Source organism: Ranitomeya imitator, chromosome 2 (assembly GCF_032444005.1).
Source record: "Ranitomeya imitator isolate aRanImi1 chromosome 2, aRanImi1.pri, whole genome shotgun sequence".
NCBI lineage: Eukaryota > Metazoa > Chordata > Amphibia > Anura > Dendrobatidae > Ranitomeya > Ranitomeya imitator.
The window spans coordinates 837,419,539-837,436,602 of record NC_091283.1 but is presented as its reverse complement, the minus strand read 5'-3'; the positions used below and the strand labels follow the sequence as shown (position 1 = coordinate 837,436,602).

The 17,064-nt window shown below is 41.2% G+C and overlaps 1 protein-coding gene across 3 annotated transcripts in view; it reads right to left on the bottom strand.

Annotated features, from left to right (window-relative positions):
• FAM131B (family with sequence similarity 131 member B) overlaps positions 1-17,064 on the bottom strand; it is a 112,482-nt gene that overhangs the window by 70,757 nt on the left and 24,661 nt on the right. For all 3 annotated transcript variants that reach the window (XM_069754236.1, XM_069754237.1, XM_069754238.1), the window contains exon 2: positions 3,476-3,582. In XM_069754236.1, coding sequence (XP_069610337.1) covers positions 3,476-3,582 — 107 coding nt within the window. The remainder of the gene's footprint in view (positions 1-3,475; positions 3,583-17,064) is intronic.

Genomic DNA, 17,064 nt, shown 5'->3' with positions numbered 1-17,064 from the left:
ACAAGAATATAACTAATATAATACTGCCCCTATGTACAAGAATATAACTACTATAATACTGCTTCATGTGTACAAGAATATATCTGCTATAAACCTGCCCCTATGTACAAGAATATAAATATTATAATACTGCTCCTATGTACAAGAATATAACTACTATAATGCTGCCCCTATGTACAAGAATATAACTACTATAATACTGCTCCTATGTACAAGAATATAACTACTATAATACTGCCCCTATGTACAAGAATATAACTACTATAATGCTGCCCCCATGTACAAGAATATAACTACTATAATACTGCTCCTATGTACAAGAATATAATTAATATAATACTGCCCCATGTACAAGAATATAACTAATATAATACTGCTCCTATGTACAAGAATATAACTACTATAATACTGCTCCCTATGTAGAACAATATAACTAATATAATACTGCCCCTATGTACAACAATATAACTACTATAATACTGCCCCTATGTACAAAAATATAACTAATATAATACTGCTCCTATGTACAAGAATATAACTACTATAATACTGTCCCCTATGTACAAGAATATAGCTACTATAATACTGCCCCTATGTACAAGAATATAACTACTATAATACTGCTCCTATGCACAGGAATATAACTACTATAATACTGCTCCTATGTACAAGAATATAACTACTATAATACTACTCCTATGCACAGGAATATAACTACTATAATACTGCTCCTATGTACAAGAATATAACTACTATAATACTGCTCCTATGTACAAGAATATAACTAATATAATACTGCCCCATGTACAAGAATATAACTAATATAATACTGCCCCTATGTACAAGAATATAACTACTATAATACTGCTTCATGTGTACAAGAATATATCTGCTATAAACCTGCCCCTATGTACAAGAATATAAATATTATAATACTGTTCCTATGTACAAGAATATAACTACTATAATGCTGCCCCTATGTACAAGAATATAACTACTATAATACTGCTCCTATGTACAAGAATATAACTACTATAATACTGCTCCTATGTACAAGAATATAACTACTATTATACTGCTTCTATGTACAAGAATATAACTACTATAATACTGCCCCTATGTACAAGAATATAAATACTATAATACTGCTCCTATGTACAAGAATATAACTACTATAATACTGCCCCTATGTACAAGAATATATCTACTATAATACTGCCCCTATGTACAAGAATATAACTACTATAATACTGCTTCTATGTACAAGAATATAACTACTATAATACTGCTCCTATGTACAAGAATATAACTACTATAATACTGCTCCTATGTACAAGAATATAACTACTATTACTGCTCCTATGTACAAGAATATAACTACTATAATACTGCTTCTATGTACAAGAATATAACTACTATAATATTGCTCCTATGTACAATAATAAAACTGCTATAATACTGCCCCTATGTACAAGAATATAACTACTATAATACTGCTCCTATGTACAAGAATATAACTACTATTATACTGCTTCTATGTACAAGAATATAACTACTATAATACTGCCCCTATGTACAAGAATATAAATACTATAATACTGCTCCTATGTACAAGAATATAACTACTATTATACTGCTTCTATGTACAAGAATATAACTACTATAATACTGCCCCTATGTACAAGAATATATCTACTATAATACTGCCCCTATGTACAAGAATATAACTACTATAATACTGCTTCTATGTACAAGAATATAACTACTATAATACTGCTCCTGTGTACAAGAATATAACTACTATAATACTGCTCCTATGTACAAGAATATAACTACTATTACTGCTCCTATGTACAAGAATATAACTACTATAATACTGCTTCTATGTACAAGAATATAACTACTATAATACTGCTTCTATGTACAAGAATATAACTACTATAATACTGCTCCTATGTACAAGAATATAACTACTATAATACTGCTCCTATGTACAAGAATATAACTACTATAATACTGCCCCTATGTACAAGAATATAACTACTATAATACTGCTCCTATGTACAGGAATATAACTACTATAATACTGCTCCTATGTACAGGAATATAACTACTATAATATTGCTCCTATGTACAATAATAAAACTGCTACATTACTAACTTTATAGACAATGGGTGAACTGAATATACGTAGGATTTACAATTTTTGGCATGTTAACAGATACATTTCATTGATAAATATGGTGCAGATTTTAATGTTTCCATTTTCTTTCTATAACTATTCTTTAAATCAACTTTTACTGTTTTCTATTAAAGCTGCTTATTTAATGTAAAACTCTGTCTTTCATGGTAAACATGACAGAGAGGTGCACTGATAAATAGTAAAAATTTAACGTTATAACATTGTTGCGGCAGATTTTGCTGTTGTCTGAGGAATGTTTTGCGTTGCTGAATTCAGTTGGGCATATCATCAATGTTACATCGAGCACCTGGAATGAAGGGTCCGGCTTCTGTGCATTATGTCCGCAGCCCACCCAGCATAATCCCAGGAGTAGGATCGGTGTGACATTCCCTCGTGAAGGTCTCTTGGGAACGCTGCACTCGAGGTCTACAGACCAATATCCACCTTTCCCTGCATCCAAGACAAAAGCTAGACTCATGACTGACGAAGATAGACGTCCATTCAAGCCACCATTGCCATCTTGAATTGCCCCATGATAGCCTTTGAGAGCAAAGAGAGATGTCAATGATGGGGCACCTGCAGCTGGTCCTCTGATTCATCGCCCAATGTTGTGATAATGCCTTCTGATGGTTTGTGTAGAAACTGACTCCTTAGAAAACATCTGGGACGTCATTGGTCGGTGATTACACAGGAGCCGCCAGCAGAGGATCTTGATGATATGCCCATTCAGTGGCAGAACCTTCCTTAGACGACCATTAATAACCTCAGTTACAACAGCCCGGGATTTCTGCGATCATACTCGATACTTATTATAATATATTATATTTTGAAAATTTTGTTTCCACGTTTTCATCATTTGTAGATCATTAACATGTCTATCCTTCCTGTGATTTCCATTATTCCATCATTTTTCCTTCTCAGTGCCATAGTTTCAATGTTGAGGAGAGCATTCATGAATCTACAGTATCTTTCCATGTCTGAGCTTATGACCCACATCCACAGCTGTGCAGGGTTTTCTGTGCTATTAGAGATTCTGCTGTAACTTACTATGGAAAAATAATGCAGGAAAATGTGCTGACAAGTGAAATGCGGTGGATTCTGGCCAAGTGTACAGAACCTAGTAGAGCACTGACATACATTTTGCATAATATATCATCGCGGAGACCCAGGTAACACCAGGAAATATTGCCAAAAATAAATGACAAAAGCTACAGTGCAATGAGAAATATTGAGGCTAAATACTCCTTCAGTCCCAGGAGCCAGCATGGAGGAGCGCCATAGACAAGGTGGTACCTCATTGGATGGTCTGTGAGTGCTGCTTCCATGGACCGAGCTGTTCTCCATTGTTCCTTGGTCTGCATCTTGTAAACCTTTCCAGTCCAATGCTGCCCCTTCACCGCCTGTGGGAAAGAAAGAGGGATTGGTTTGGTTAGCAGCGGACACATCAATGGTGCAACCTGTGCGGCCACACAAGGGCCCCAGGAGTAAGGGGGCCCATTTCTAACTTCAAAGAAGGTGCGATTTTGCATTATTAGGAGCTCTTGGGCTGCAAAGGGCCCATATATTATTCTTTCACAGGGGCACAGAGGTTTGTGTGAGAACATTAGGGATCAATCAGCATAATGAAAAACAAGGAGCCCACCAGACAGGTCAGGGATAAAGTTGTGGAGAAGCGAAAAGCAGTGTTAGGTTATAAAAAATAGCCCAAGATCTGAACATGTCATGTTCAATCCATTATTCATAAATGGAAGGAGTATGGCACAACTGCAAGACATGGCCGTTCACCTAAACTGACATCCCAAGCAAGGAGAGCACTAATTAGAGAAGCAGCCAAGAGGCCCATGGGTCACTGTGGAGGATCTGCAGAGATCCACAGCATAGTTGGGAGAATCTTTCCAGAACTTACGACAACTAATAGTCGTATGCTCCACAAATTATATCTCTATGGAAGAGTGGCAAGAAGAAAGCATTTTTGAAAGCCATAAGAAGTCCCGTATGCAAAAAGCCATGTAGGGGACACAGCGAGCATGTGGAAAAAGGTTCTCTGGTCAGATGAGACAAAAGGAAAACTTTTTTGGCTAAATGTAAAACGCTATGTCTGGTGGAAAACTAACACTGCCCATCACCCTGAAAACACCATCCCAAACATAACACATAGTGGTGGCAGCAGCCTGCTGTGGGGAGGCTTTTCTTCAGCAGGGACAGGGCAGCTGGTCAAAGGTGGAATGAAGATGGATGAAGCTTAAATACATGGCAATCCTGGAGGAAAATGTGTTAGAGGCTGCAAAAACGTGAGACTAGGGCATAGGTTCACCTTCCAGCAGGACAACGACCCTAAACATCCGGCCAGAGCAACAATGGAGGGTCAAGATCAAAGCATATTCCTGTGTGTGAACGGCCCAGTCACATTCCAAACCGAAGACCCAGAGGATCTGTGACAACTAAGACGTGAAAATTGCTGATCACAGACGTCGCCATCCACTCTCACTGAGTGAGATCAAGTGTGCAAAGAAGAAGGGGCAAAATGTTTCCTCTAGATGTGCAAAGCTGAAGAGAAAGACCCCAAAAGACTATAGCAGTAATTGCAGAGAAAAGTGGTCCTAGGAAAGATGAATACAAATGCACAGCACAATATTCAGACTTTAAAATAATTAGAAAACCTTGTATCTTTTCCTTTATATTTCTGGAATCCAAGAAGTAAAATTTCTCATTGCAGAGAGTGACATGTTAAGCATGCTGAGATGAGCAGACTTAATGCCCCAATGCTCCTCTGGGAAATATGCTAATATTAATAATATGCTATCTCTCTACAGAGAGGAAGAGGACTAGCACTCTAGTGCCACCTATAGGAAGTAGCGATCCTAGAAGTCACCGTTGACCCTTTCATTGAGCCTTGTTACATGACTTAGGATAAAAGCCAATCCAGAATCTCAGATTTTTATCCTAAGTCATGTGACAAGGCTCGCTAAAGGGTCGACACTGACTTCTAGGATCGCTACTTCCTATAGATGGCAAAAGAGTTCTAGAACTCTACCCCTTCATATTTCACAAACATTTGTTACTTTGCGTTGGTATCACATAAAATCCCAATAAAATACATTGAAGTTTGTGGGTGTAACGTGAAAAAATGTGGAAAGGCACTGTACAATCTATATATCTATAATTACATCAATCAATAATGTATCTATCATTACATATATCTGTAAGCTATCACATTTCTCTTTTATATCATGTATCTATTATCTATCTATTTATAATTTATGTATCTCTCTATTATATATTTATCTATTTATATATTATCTATCTATTATCTATTATCAATCTATTATCTATCTATCTATCTATTGTCAATCTATTATATCTATCTATCTATTTATCTATTTATTATGAATCTATCTATCATCCATCTATTATCTATCTATCTATTTATCTATTATCTATCTGTTATCTATCTATCATCTATTATCTATCATCTATTATCAATATGTTATCTATCTATTATCTATCATCTATCTATTATCTATCTATCATCTATCTATTTATCTATCTATCTATCTATTATCTATCTATTATCTATCTATATATTCATCTATTATCTATCTATCTATCTATCTATCTATCTATCTATCTATCTATTATCTATCTATCCATTATCCATCTATCATCTATTATCTATCTATCATCTATTATCTATCTATTATCTATCTATTATCTATCTATCTATCTATTATCCATCTATCATCTATTATCTATCTATATATCTATTATTATCTATCTATCTATTATCTATCTATATATTGATCTATCTATATATTCATCTATCATCTATTCATCTATCTATCTATCTATGTATTCATCTATCTATCTATCTATCTATCTATCTATCTATCTATCTATCTATCTATCTATCTATCTATTATCTATCTATCATCTATTATCTATCTATCATCTATCTATGATCTATCATCTATTATCTATCTATCTATCTATCATCTATCTATTCATCTATCTATCTATCTATCTATCTATCTATCTATCTATCTATCTATCTATTCATCTATCTATCTATCTATCTATCTATCTATCTATCTATCTATCTATCTATCTATCTATTCATCTATCTATCTATCTATCTATTCATCTATCTATTCATCTATCTATCTATCTATCTATCTATCTATCTATCTATCTATCTATCTATCTATCTATCTATCTATCTATCTATCTATCGCTTCATGGAGTGACATTAGTAATCTGATCCAGGCAGAGCCCAGGAGTCTTGTTCTATTGCGGATCCTGAGATGAGATGTCAGCCCTGATTTGCAGGGATTAGCGCTTTTCCATAGAACGTTGTAATGTGTTTTGTACGGACACCTCCAGCTGCTGGAGAACACAATTATCCGGGACATATTAATGTACATGCACCGTGGCTCTCGCATGACAGAACGTACAGAATTCTTAATTGAATGTCAGCACAAGGGATAATTAGCGGATGAGAATATCAGCGGCCGGGATGAATTCTGGGGCTGACTCCCTAACAATGCCTGGAAGCCGCATGCCTGGAAACTTCCGCCTTCAGCACAAACAGAAGCTTTATCTCATGCTGGACTTATTCCAGGGCAGACCCAGGGCACGATTACCTCCTACAGCTCCCTCCATCTCACAGTGACCTGTGACGCTTTGGGCTATGTGCACACGTTGCGGATTTGACTCTGGGGATTCGCAGCAGTTTTCCATGCATTGTACAGTACCATGTAAACCTATGGAAAACCAAATCCGCAGTGCACATGCTGCGGAAAATTCCGTGCGGAAACTCTGCAGTTTATTATTCCACAATATGTCAATTCTTTATGTTGGTTCCGCAGCGTTTCTATAATAGGAATCCGCAGGTGTAAAAACGCAGGTTAAATCTGCACAAAAACTATGTAAATCCGCGGTAAATTCGCAGGTAATCCGCAGGTAAAACGCAGATTTTTCAGAATCAGCGCAGAAAATCCGCACACGAATCTGCAACGTGTGCACATACCCTTATACCCACAGATTCCCAAATTACAATTATATTTCCTGGTGCAACATTAAGGCTATGTGCACAAGTTCAGGAATGTCTGCAGAATTTTCCTGAAGAAAACCGGACTTTTTCTGCAGGAAATCCCCATGCGTTTTTTTACCGCAATGCGTTTTTTTTTTTCGTGGAAAAATGCAGCATGTGCACAAAAATTGCGTAATGCATTAAAAATGATGGGATGCTTATGTATTAATTTTTTAGCGTTTTTTTTTTCACGGAAAACGGCCAAAAAAACACGAAAAATCTTGAACGTGTGCACATAGCCTTAATCAGCGTCTCATGTATCTTATTCTTCCTAAACCCACTCACAATTGTGTCTTCTTGAGTTCTTGCTCCACTTATTTCCCCTCCGTCTTGGATACTTTTTGTCCTCACTTCCCATCCTTCATGCTGCCTGATATCATACAGCTACAATGTTTCAGGAAGGCAGAGAAAGTGTCCTGTAACCACCTCTGTGTAAGGCTACTTTCACACTAGCGTTGTTTGCCGTACGTCGCAATGCGTCGTTTTGGAGAAAAAACGCATCTTGCAAATGTGCTTGCAGGATGCGTTTTTTCTCCATAGACTTGCATTAGCGACGCATTGTGACGTATGGCCACACGTCGCATCCGTCGTGCAATGGATGCGTCGTGTTTTGGCGCATCGTCGGCACAAAAAAAGTTACATGTAACGTTTTTTGTGCGTCGAGTCCGCCATTTCCGATCGCGCATGCGCGGCCGGAACTCCGCCCCCTCCTCCCCGCTCATCACAATGGGCAGCGGATGCGTTGTAAAACTGCATCCGCTGCCCCGTTGTTCATTATTTTCGTAGTTTGCGTCGGTACGTCGGGCCGAAGCATGGCGAAGGCCCCGTACTGACGCTAGTGTGAAAGTAGCCTATGGCGAAAGGAGGCGCGGAGTCAGGAAGCCAAGGCTTGTAGTCATCATGACCAGCGGCCATCAGAATACACAGTACATGCCAGCTGGCGTCTTGTCTAGGAAGACGCAGGAAGCCAGGTTTCTTTCGCTGCTTTCCTTCCATCTAGAAAGTTGGGCAGTGACTATGACAGTGGTAATGATGCTGTTATTATATCAGATTAAGGAATCTATTCAGTGTGACATTTTATAGAACAATATTATTATCAGCGGGCGCTTCATCATCACCTGCGTCTTCATCACAAACATCATCATCAACATTAAGTTATTAGCGCCATTATCAACTTTAAGAACAATGTAGCTATCACAATAATCATCAGGAGCACTATGATTACCAGCACTACTGACACTAGTACTATCGTCACCACCAGCACTACCGTCACTAGTACCATCATCGCCAGCACTACTGTCACTAGTACCATCATCACCAGCACTTTGATTACCAGAACTACTGTCATTAGTACCATCATAACCGGCACTATGATTACCAGCACTACTGTCACTAGTACCATCATCATCGGCACTATGATTACCAGAACTACTGTCACTAGTACCATCATCACCAGTACTATGATCACCAGCACTACTGTCACTAGTACTATCATCACCAGCACTATGATCACCAGCACTAATGTCACTAGTACCATCATCACCAGCACTATGATTACCAGCACTATTGTCACTAGTACCATCATCACCAGCACTATGATTACCAGCACTACTGTCACTAGTACCATCATCACCAGCACTATGATTGCCAGCACTACTGTCACTAGTACCAAAATCACCAGCACTATGATTACCAGCACTATTGTCACTAGTACCATCATCACCAGCACACTATGAGTACTAGTGACAGTAGTGTTGGTAATATCATCACCAGCACTACAGTCACTAGTACCATCATCACCAGCACTATGATTACCAACACTACTGTCACTAGTACTATCATCACCAGCACTACAGTCACTAGTACCATCATCCCCAGCACTATGATCACCAGCACTACTGTCACTAGTACCATCATCACCTGCACTGATTACCAGCACTACTGTCACTAGTACCATCATCCCCAGCACTATGATCACCAGCACTATTGTCACTAGTACCATCATCACCAGCACTATGATCACCAGCACTATTGTCACTAGTACCATCATCCCCAGCACTATGATCACCAGCACTATTGTCACTAGTACCATCATCACCAGCACTACTGTGTCTAGTACCATCATCACCAGCACTATGATTACCAGCACTATTGTCACTATTACCATCATCACCAGCACTACTGTGTCTAGTACCATCATCACCAGCACTATGATTACCAGCACTATTGTCACTATTACCATCATCACCAGCACTATGATTACCAGCACCACTCTCACTACTACCATCATCACCAGCAATATGATCACCAGCACTACTGTCACTAGTACCATCAACACCTGCACTGATTACCAGCACTACTGTCACTACTACCATCATCACCAGTACTATGATTACCTGCACTACTGTCACTAGTACCATCATCACCAGCACTATGATTACCTGCACTACTGTCACTAGTACCATCATCACCAGCGCTATAATTATCAGCACTATTGTCACTAGTACCATCATCACCAGTACTATGATTACCAGCACTATTGTCACTAGTACCATCATTACCAGTACTATGATTATCAGCACTACTGTCACTAGTACCATCATCACCAGTACTATGATTACCAGCACTACTGTCACTAGTACCATAATCACCAGCACTATGATTACCAGCACTATTGTCACTATTACCATCATCACCAGCACTATTGTGTCTAGTACCATCATCACCAGCACTATTATTATCAGCACTACTGTTACTAGTACCATCATCACCAGCACAATGATTACCAGCACTACTGTCACTAGTACCATCATCACCAGCACTATGATCACCAGCACTACTGTCACTAGTACCATCATCACCAGCACTATGATCACCAGCACTACTGTCACTAGTACCATCATCACCAGCACTATGATTACCAGCACTACTGTCACTAGTACCATCATCACCAGCACTATGATTATCAGCACTACTGTCACTAGTACCATCATCACCAGCACTATGATTACCAGCACTATTGTCACTAGTACCATCATCACCAGCACTATGATTACCAGCACTATTGTCACTAGCACCATCATCACCAGCACTATGATCACCAGCACTACTGTCACTAGTACCATCATCACCAGCACTATGATCACCAGCACTAATGTCACTAGTACCATCATCACCAGCACTATGATTACCAGCACTATTGTCACTAGTACCATCATCACCAGCACTATGATTACCAGCACTACTGTCACTAGTACCATCATCACCAGCACTATGATTGCCAGCACTACTGTCACTAGTACCAAAATCACCAGCACTATGATTACCAGCACTATTGTCACTAGTACCATCATCACCAGCACTATGAGTACTAGTGACAGTAGTGTTGGTAATATCATCACCAGCACTACAGTCACTAGTACCATCATCACCAGCACTATGAATACCAACACTACTGTCACTAGTACTATCATCACCAGCACTACAGTCACTAGTACCATCATCCCCAGCACTATGATCACCAGCACTACTGTCACTAGTACCATCATCACCTGCACTGATTACCAGCACTACTGTCACTAGTACCATCATCCCCAGCACTATGATCACCAGCACTATTGTCACTAGTACCATCATCACCAGCACTACTGTGTCTAGTACCATCATCACCAGCACTATGATTACCAGCACTATTGTCACTATTACCATCATCACCAGCACTACTGTGTCTAGTACCATCATCACCAGCACTATGATTACCAGCACTATTGTCACTATTACCATCATCACCAGCACTATGATTACCAGCACCACTGTCACTAGTACCATCATCACCAGCAATATGATCACCAGCACTACTGTCACTAGTACCATCATCACCTGCACTGATTACCAGCACTACTGTCACTACTACCATCATCACCAGTACTATGATTACCTGCACTACTGTCACTAGTACCATCATCACCAGCACTATGATTACCAGCATTACTGTCACTAGTACAATCATCACCAGCACTATAATTATCAGCACTATTGTCACTAGTACCATCATCACCAGTACCATGATTACCAGCACTATTGTCACTAGTACCATCATTACCAGTACTATGATTATCAGCACTACTGTCACTAGTACCATCATCACCAGTACTATGATTACCAGCACTACTGTCACTAGTACCATAATCACCAGCACTATGATTACCAGCACTATTGTCACTATTACCATCATCACCAGCACTATTGTGTCTAGTACCATCATCACCAGCACTATTATTATCAGCACTACTGTCACTAGTACCATCATCACCAGCACAATGATTACCAGCACTACTGTCACTAGTACCATCATCACCAGCACTATGATCACCAGCACTACTGTCACTAGTACCATCATCACCAGCACTATGATCACCAGCACTACTGTCACTAGTACCATCATCACCAGCACTATGATTACCAGCACTACTGTCACTAGTACCATCATCACCAGCACTATGATTATCAGCACTACTGTCACTAGTACCATCATCACCAGCACTATGATTACCAGCACTATTGTCACTAGTACCATCATCACCAGCACTATGATTACCAGCACTATTGTCACTAGTACCATCATCACCAGCACTATGATTACCAGCACTATTGTCACTATTACCATCATCACCAGCACTATTGTGTCTAGTACCATCATCACCAGCACTATTATTATCAGCACTACTGTCACTAGTACCATCATCACCAGCACAATGATTACCAGCACTACTGTCACTAGTACCATCATCACCAGCACTATGATCACCAGCACTACTGTCACTAGTACCATCATCACCAGCACTATGATCACCAGCACTACTGTCACTAGTACCATCATCACCAGCACTATGATTACCAGCACTACTGTCACTAGTACCATCATCACCAGCACTATGATTATCAGCACTACTGTCACTAGTACCATCATCACCAGCACTATGATTACCAGCACTATTGTCACTAGTACCATCATCACCAGCACTATGATTACCAGCACTATTGTCACTAGCACCATCATCACCAGCACTATGATCACCAGCACTACTGTCACTAGTACCATCATCAGCAGCACTATGATTACCAGCACTACTGTCACTAGTACCATCATCACCAGCACTATGATTATCAGCACTACTGTCACTAGTACCATCATCACCAGCACTATGATTACCAGCACTATTGTCACTAGTACCATCATCACCAGCACTATGATTACCAGCACTATTGTCACTAGCACCATCATCACCAGCACTATGATCACCAGCACTACTGTCACTAGTACCATCATCACCAGCACTATAATTACCAGCACTACTGTCACTAGTACCATCATCACCAGCACTATGATTACCAGCACTACTGTCACTAGTACCATCATCACCAGCACTATGATTATCAGCACTACTGTCACTAGTACCATCTTCATCAGCATTATTATTATCAGCACTACTGTCACTAGTACCATCATCACCAGCACTATTATTATCAGCACTACTGTCACTAGTACCATCATCACCAGCACTATGATTACCAGCACTACTGTCACTAGTACCATCATCACCAGCACTATGATTACCAGCACTACTGTCACTAGTACCATCATCACCAGCACTATCATTACCAGCACTACTGTCACTAGTACCATCATCACCAGCACTATGATTACCAGCACTACTGTCACTAGTACCATCATCACCAGCACTATGATTATCAGCACTACTGTCACTAGTACCATCATCACCAGCACTATGATTACCAGCACTACTGTCACTAGTACCATCATCACCAGCACTATGATTATCAGCACTACTGTCACTAGTACCATCATCACCAGCACTATGATTACCAGCACTACTGTCACTAGTACCATCATCACCAGCACTATGATTATCAGCACTACTGTCACTAGTACCATCATCACCGGCACTATGATTACCAGCACTACTGTCACTAGTACCATCATCACCAGCACTATGATTACCAGCACTATTGTCACTAGCACCATCATCACCAGCACTATGATCACCAGCACTACTGTCACTAGTACCATCATCACCAGCACTATGATTACCAGCACTACTGTCACTAGTACCATCATCACCAGCACTATGATTACCAGCACTACTGTCACTAGTACCATCATCACCAGCACTATGATTATCAGCACTACTGTCACTAGTACCATCTTCATCCGCACTATTATTATCAGCACTACTGTCACTAGTACCATCATCACCAGCACTATTATTATCAGCACTACTGTCACTAGTACCATCATCACCAGCACTATGATTACCAGCACTACTGTCACTAGTACCATCATCACCAGCACTATGATTACCAGCACTACTGTCACTAGTACCATCATCACCAGCACTATGATTACCAGCACTACTGTCACTAGTACCTGTTATGGCTGGCAATCAGGCAACACAGCGTGCAGTAATCAGCGCACATACAGAGATCTGGCAATAACCAAAAACAATAGGACGAGCTCTGAGACGTGGAATCTCTGTAGACTGCAGTACCTGATCTATCCTAACACAACTATAAGCAGCAGTGGATTGCGCCTATCACTACCTATGCAACTCGGCACTGCCTGAGGAGCTGACTAGCCTGAAGATAGAAATACAAGCCTGACTTACCTCAGAGAAATACCCCAAAGGAATAGGCAGCCCCCCACATATAATGACTGTTAGCAAGATGAAAAGACAAACGTAGGAATGAAATAGATTCAGCAAAGTGAGGCCCGATATTCTAGACAGAGCGAGGATAGCAAAGAGAACTATGCAGTCTACAAAAAACCCTAAAACGAAAACCACGCAAAGGGGCAAAAAGACCCACCGTGCCGAACTAACAGCACGGCGGTGCACCCCTTTGCTTCTCAGAGCTTCCAGCAAAAGTTAATAGCAAGCTGGACAGAAAAAACAGAAAACAAACTAGAAGCACTTATCTAGCAGAGCAGCAGGCCCAAGGAAAGATGCAGTAGCTCAGATCCAACACTGGAACATTGACAAGGAGCAAGGAAGACAGACTCAGGTGGAGCTAAATAGCAAGGCAGCCAACGAGCTCACCAAAACACCTGAGGGAGGAAGCCCAGAGACTGCAATACCACTTGTGACCACAGAAGTGAACTCAGCCACAGAATTCACAACAGTACCCCCCCCTTGAGGAGGGGTCACCGAACCCTCACCAGAACCCCCAGGCCGACCAGGATGAGCCACATGAAAGGCACGAACAAGATCTGGGGCATGGACATCAGAGGCAAAAACCCAGGAATTATCTTCCTGAGCATAACCCTTCCATTTGACCAGATACTGGAGTTTCCGTCTAGAGACACGAGAATCCAAAATCTTCTCCACAATATACTCCAATTCCCCCTCCACCAAAACAGGGGCAGGAGGCTCCACAGATGGAACCATAGGTGCCACGTATCTCCTCAACAACGACCTATGGAATACATTATGTATGGAAAAGGAGTCTGGGAGGGTCAGACGAAAAGACACCGGATTGAGAATCTCAGAAATCCTATACGGACCAATAAAACGAGGTTTAAATTTAGGAGAGGAAACCTTCATAGGAATATGACGAGAAGATAACCAAACCAGATCCCCAACACGAAGTCGGGGTCCCACACGGCGTCTGCGATTAGCGAAAAGCTGAGCCTTCTCCTGGGACAAGGTCAAATTGTCCACTACCTGAGTCCAGATCTGCTGCAACCTGTCCACCACAGAATCCACACCAGGACAGTCCGAAGACTCAACCTGTCCTGAAGAGAAACGAGGATGGAACCCAGAATTGCAGAAAAATGGAGAGACCAAGGTAGCCGAGCTGGCCCGATTATTAAGGGCGAACTCAGCCAACGGCAAAAATGACACCCAATCATCCTGGTCAGCAGAAACAAAACATCTCAGATATGTTTCCAAGGTCTGATTGGTTCGTTCGGTCTGGCCATTAGTCTGAGGATGGAAGGCCGAGGAGAAAGATAGGTCAATGCCCATCCTACCACAAAAGGCTCGCCAGAACCTCGAGACAAACTGGGAACCTCTGTCAGAAACAATATTCTCAGGAATGCCATGTAAACGAACCACATGCTGGAAGAACAAAGGCACCAAATCAGAGGAGGAAGGCAATTTAACCAAGGGCACCAGATGGACCATTTTAGAAAAGCGATCACAGACCACCCAAATGACCGACATTTTTTGAGAAACGGGAAGGTCAGAAATGAAATCCATCGAAATATGTGTCCAAGGCCTCTTCGGGACCGGCAAGGGCAAAAGCAACCCACTGGCACGTGAACAGCAGGGCTTAGCCCTAGCACAAATTCCACAGGACTGCACAAAAGCACGCACATCCCGTGACAGAGATGGCCACCAGAAGGATCTAGCAACCAACTCCCTGGTACCAAAGATTCCTGGATGACCGGCCAGCACCGAACAATGAAGTTCAGAGATAACTTTACTAGTCCACCTATCAGGGACGAACAGTTTCTCGGCCGGACAACGATCAGGTTTATTAGCCTGAAATTTCTGCAACACTCTCCGCAAATCAGGGGAGATGGCAGACACAATGACTCCTTCCTTGAGGATACTCGCCGGCTCAGATAACCCCGGAGAGTCGGGCACAAAACGCCTAGACAGAGCATCCGCCTTCACATTTTTAGAGCCCGGAAGGTATGAAATCACAAAATCAAAACGAGCAAAAAATAACGACCAACGGGCCTGTCTAGGATTCAAGCGCTTGGCAGACTCAAGATAAGTAAGGTTCTTATGATCAGTCAAAACCACCACGCGATGCTTAGCACCCTCAAGCCAATGACGCCACTCCTCGAATGCCCACTTCATGGCCAGCAACTCTCGGTTGCCCACATCATAATTACGCTCAGCAGCAGAAAATTTCCTGGAAAAAAAAGCACATGGTTTGAACACTGAGCAGCCAGAACCTCTCTGTGACAAAACCGCCCCTGCACCAATCTCAGAAGCATCAACCTCGACCTGGAACGGAAGAGAAACATCAGGTTGACACAACACAGGGGCACAGCAAAAACGACGCTTCAACTCCTGAAAAGCTTCCACGGCAGCAGAAGACCAATTAACCAAATCAGCACCCTTCTTGGTCAAATCGGTCAATGGTCTGGCAATGCTAGAAAAATTACAGATGAAGCGACGATAAAAATTAGCAAAGCCCAGGAATTTCTGCAGACTTTTTAGAGATGTCGGCTGAGTCCAATCCTGGATGGCCTGAACCTTAACCGGATCCATCTCGATAGTAGAAGGGGAAAAGATGAACCCCAAAAATGAAACTTTCTGCACACCGAAGAGACACTTTGATCCCTTCACGAACAAGGAATTAGCACGCAGTACCTGGAAAACCATTCTGACTTGCTTCACATGAGACTCCCAATCATCTGAGAAGATCAAAATGTCATCCAAGTAAACAATCAAGAATTTATCCAGATACTCACGGAAAATGTCATGCATAAAAGACTGAAACACAGATGGAGCATTGGCAAGTCCGAACGGCATCACCAGATACTCAAAATGACCCTCGGGCGTATTAAATGCCGTTTTCCATTCATCTCCCTGCCTGATTCTCACCAGATTATACGCACCACGAAGATCAATCTTAGTAAACCAACTAGCCCCCTTAATCCGAGCAAACAAGTCAGAAATCAATGGCAAGGGATACTGAAACTTAACAGTGATCTTATTAAGAAGGCGGTAATCAATACACGGTCTTAGCGAACCATCCT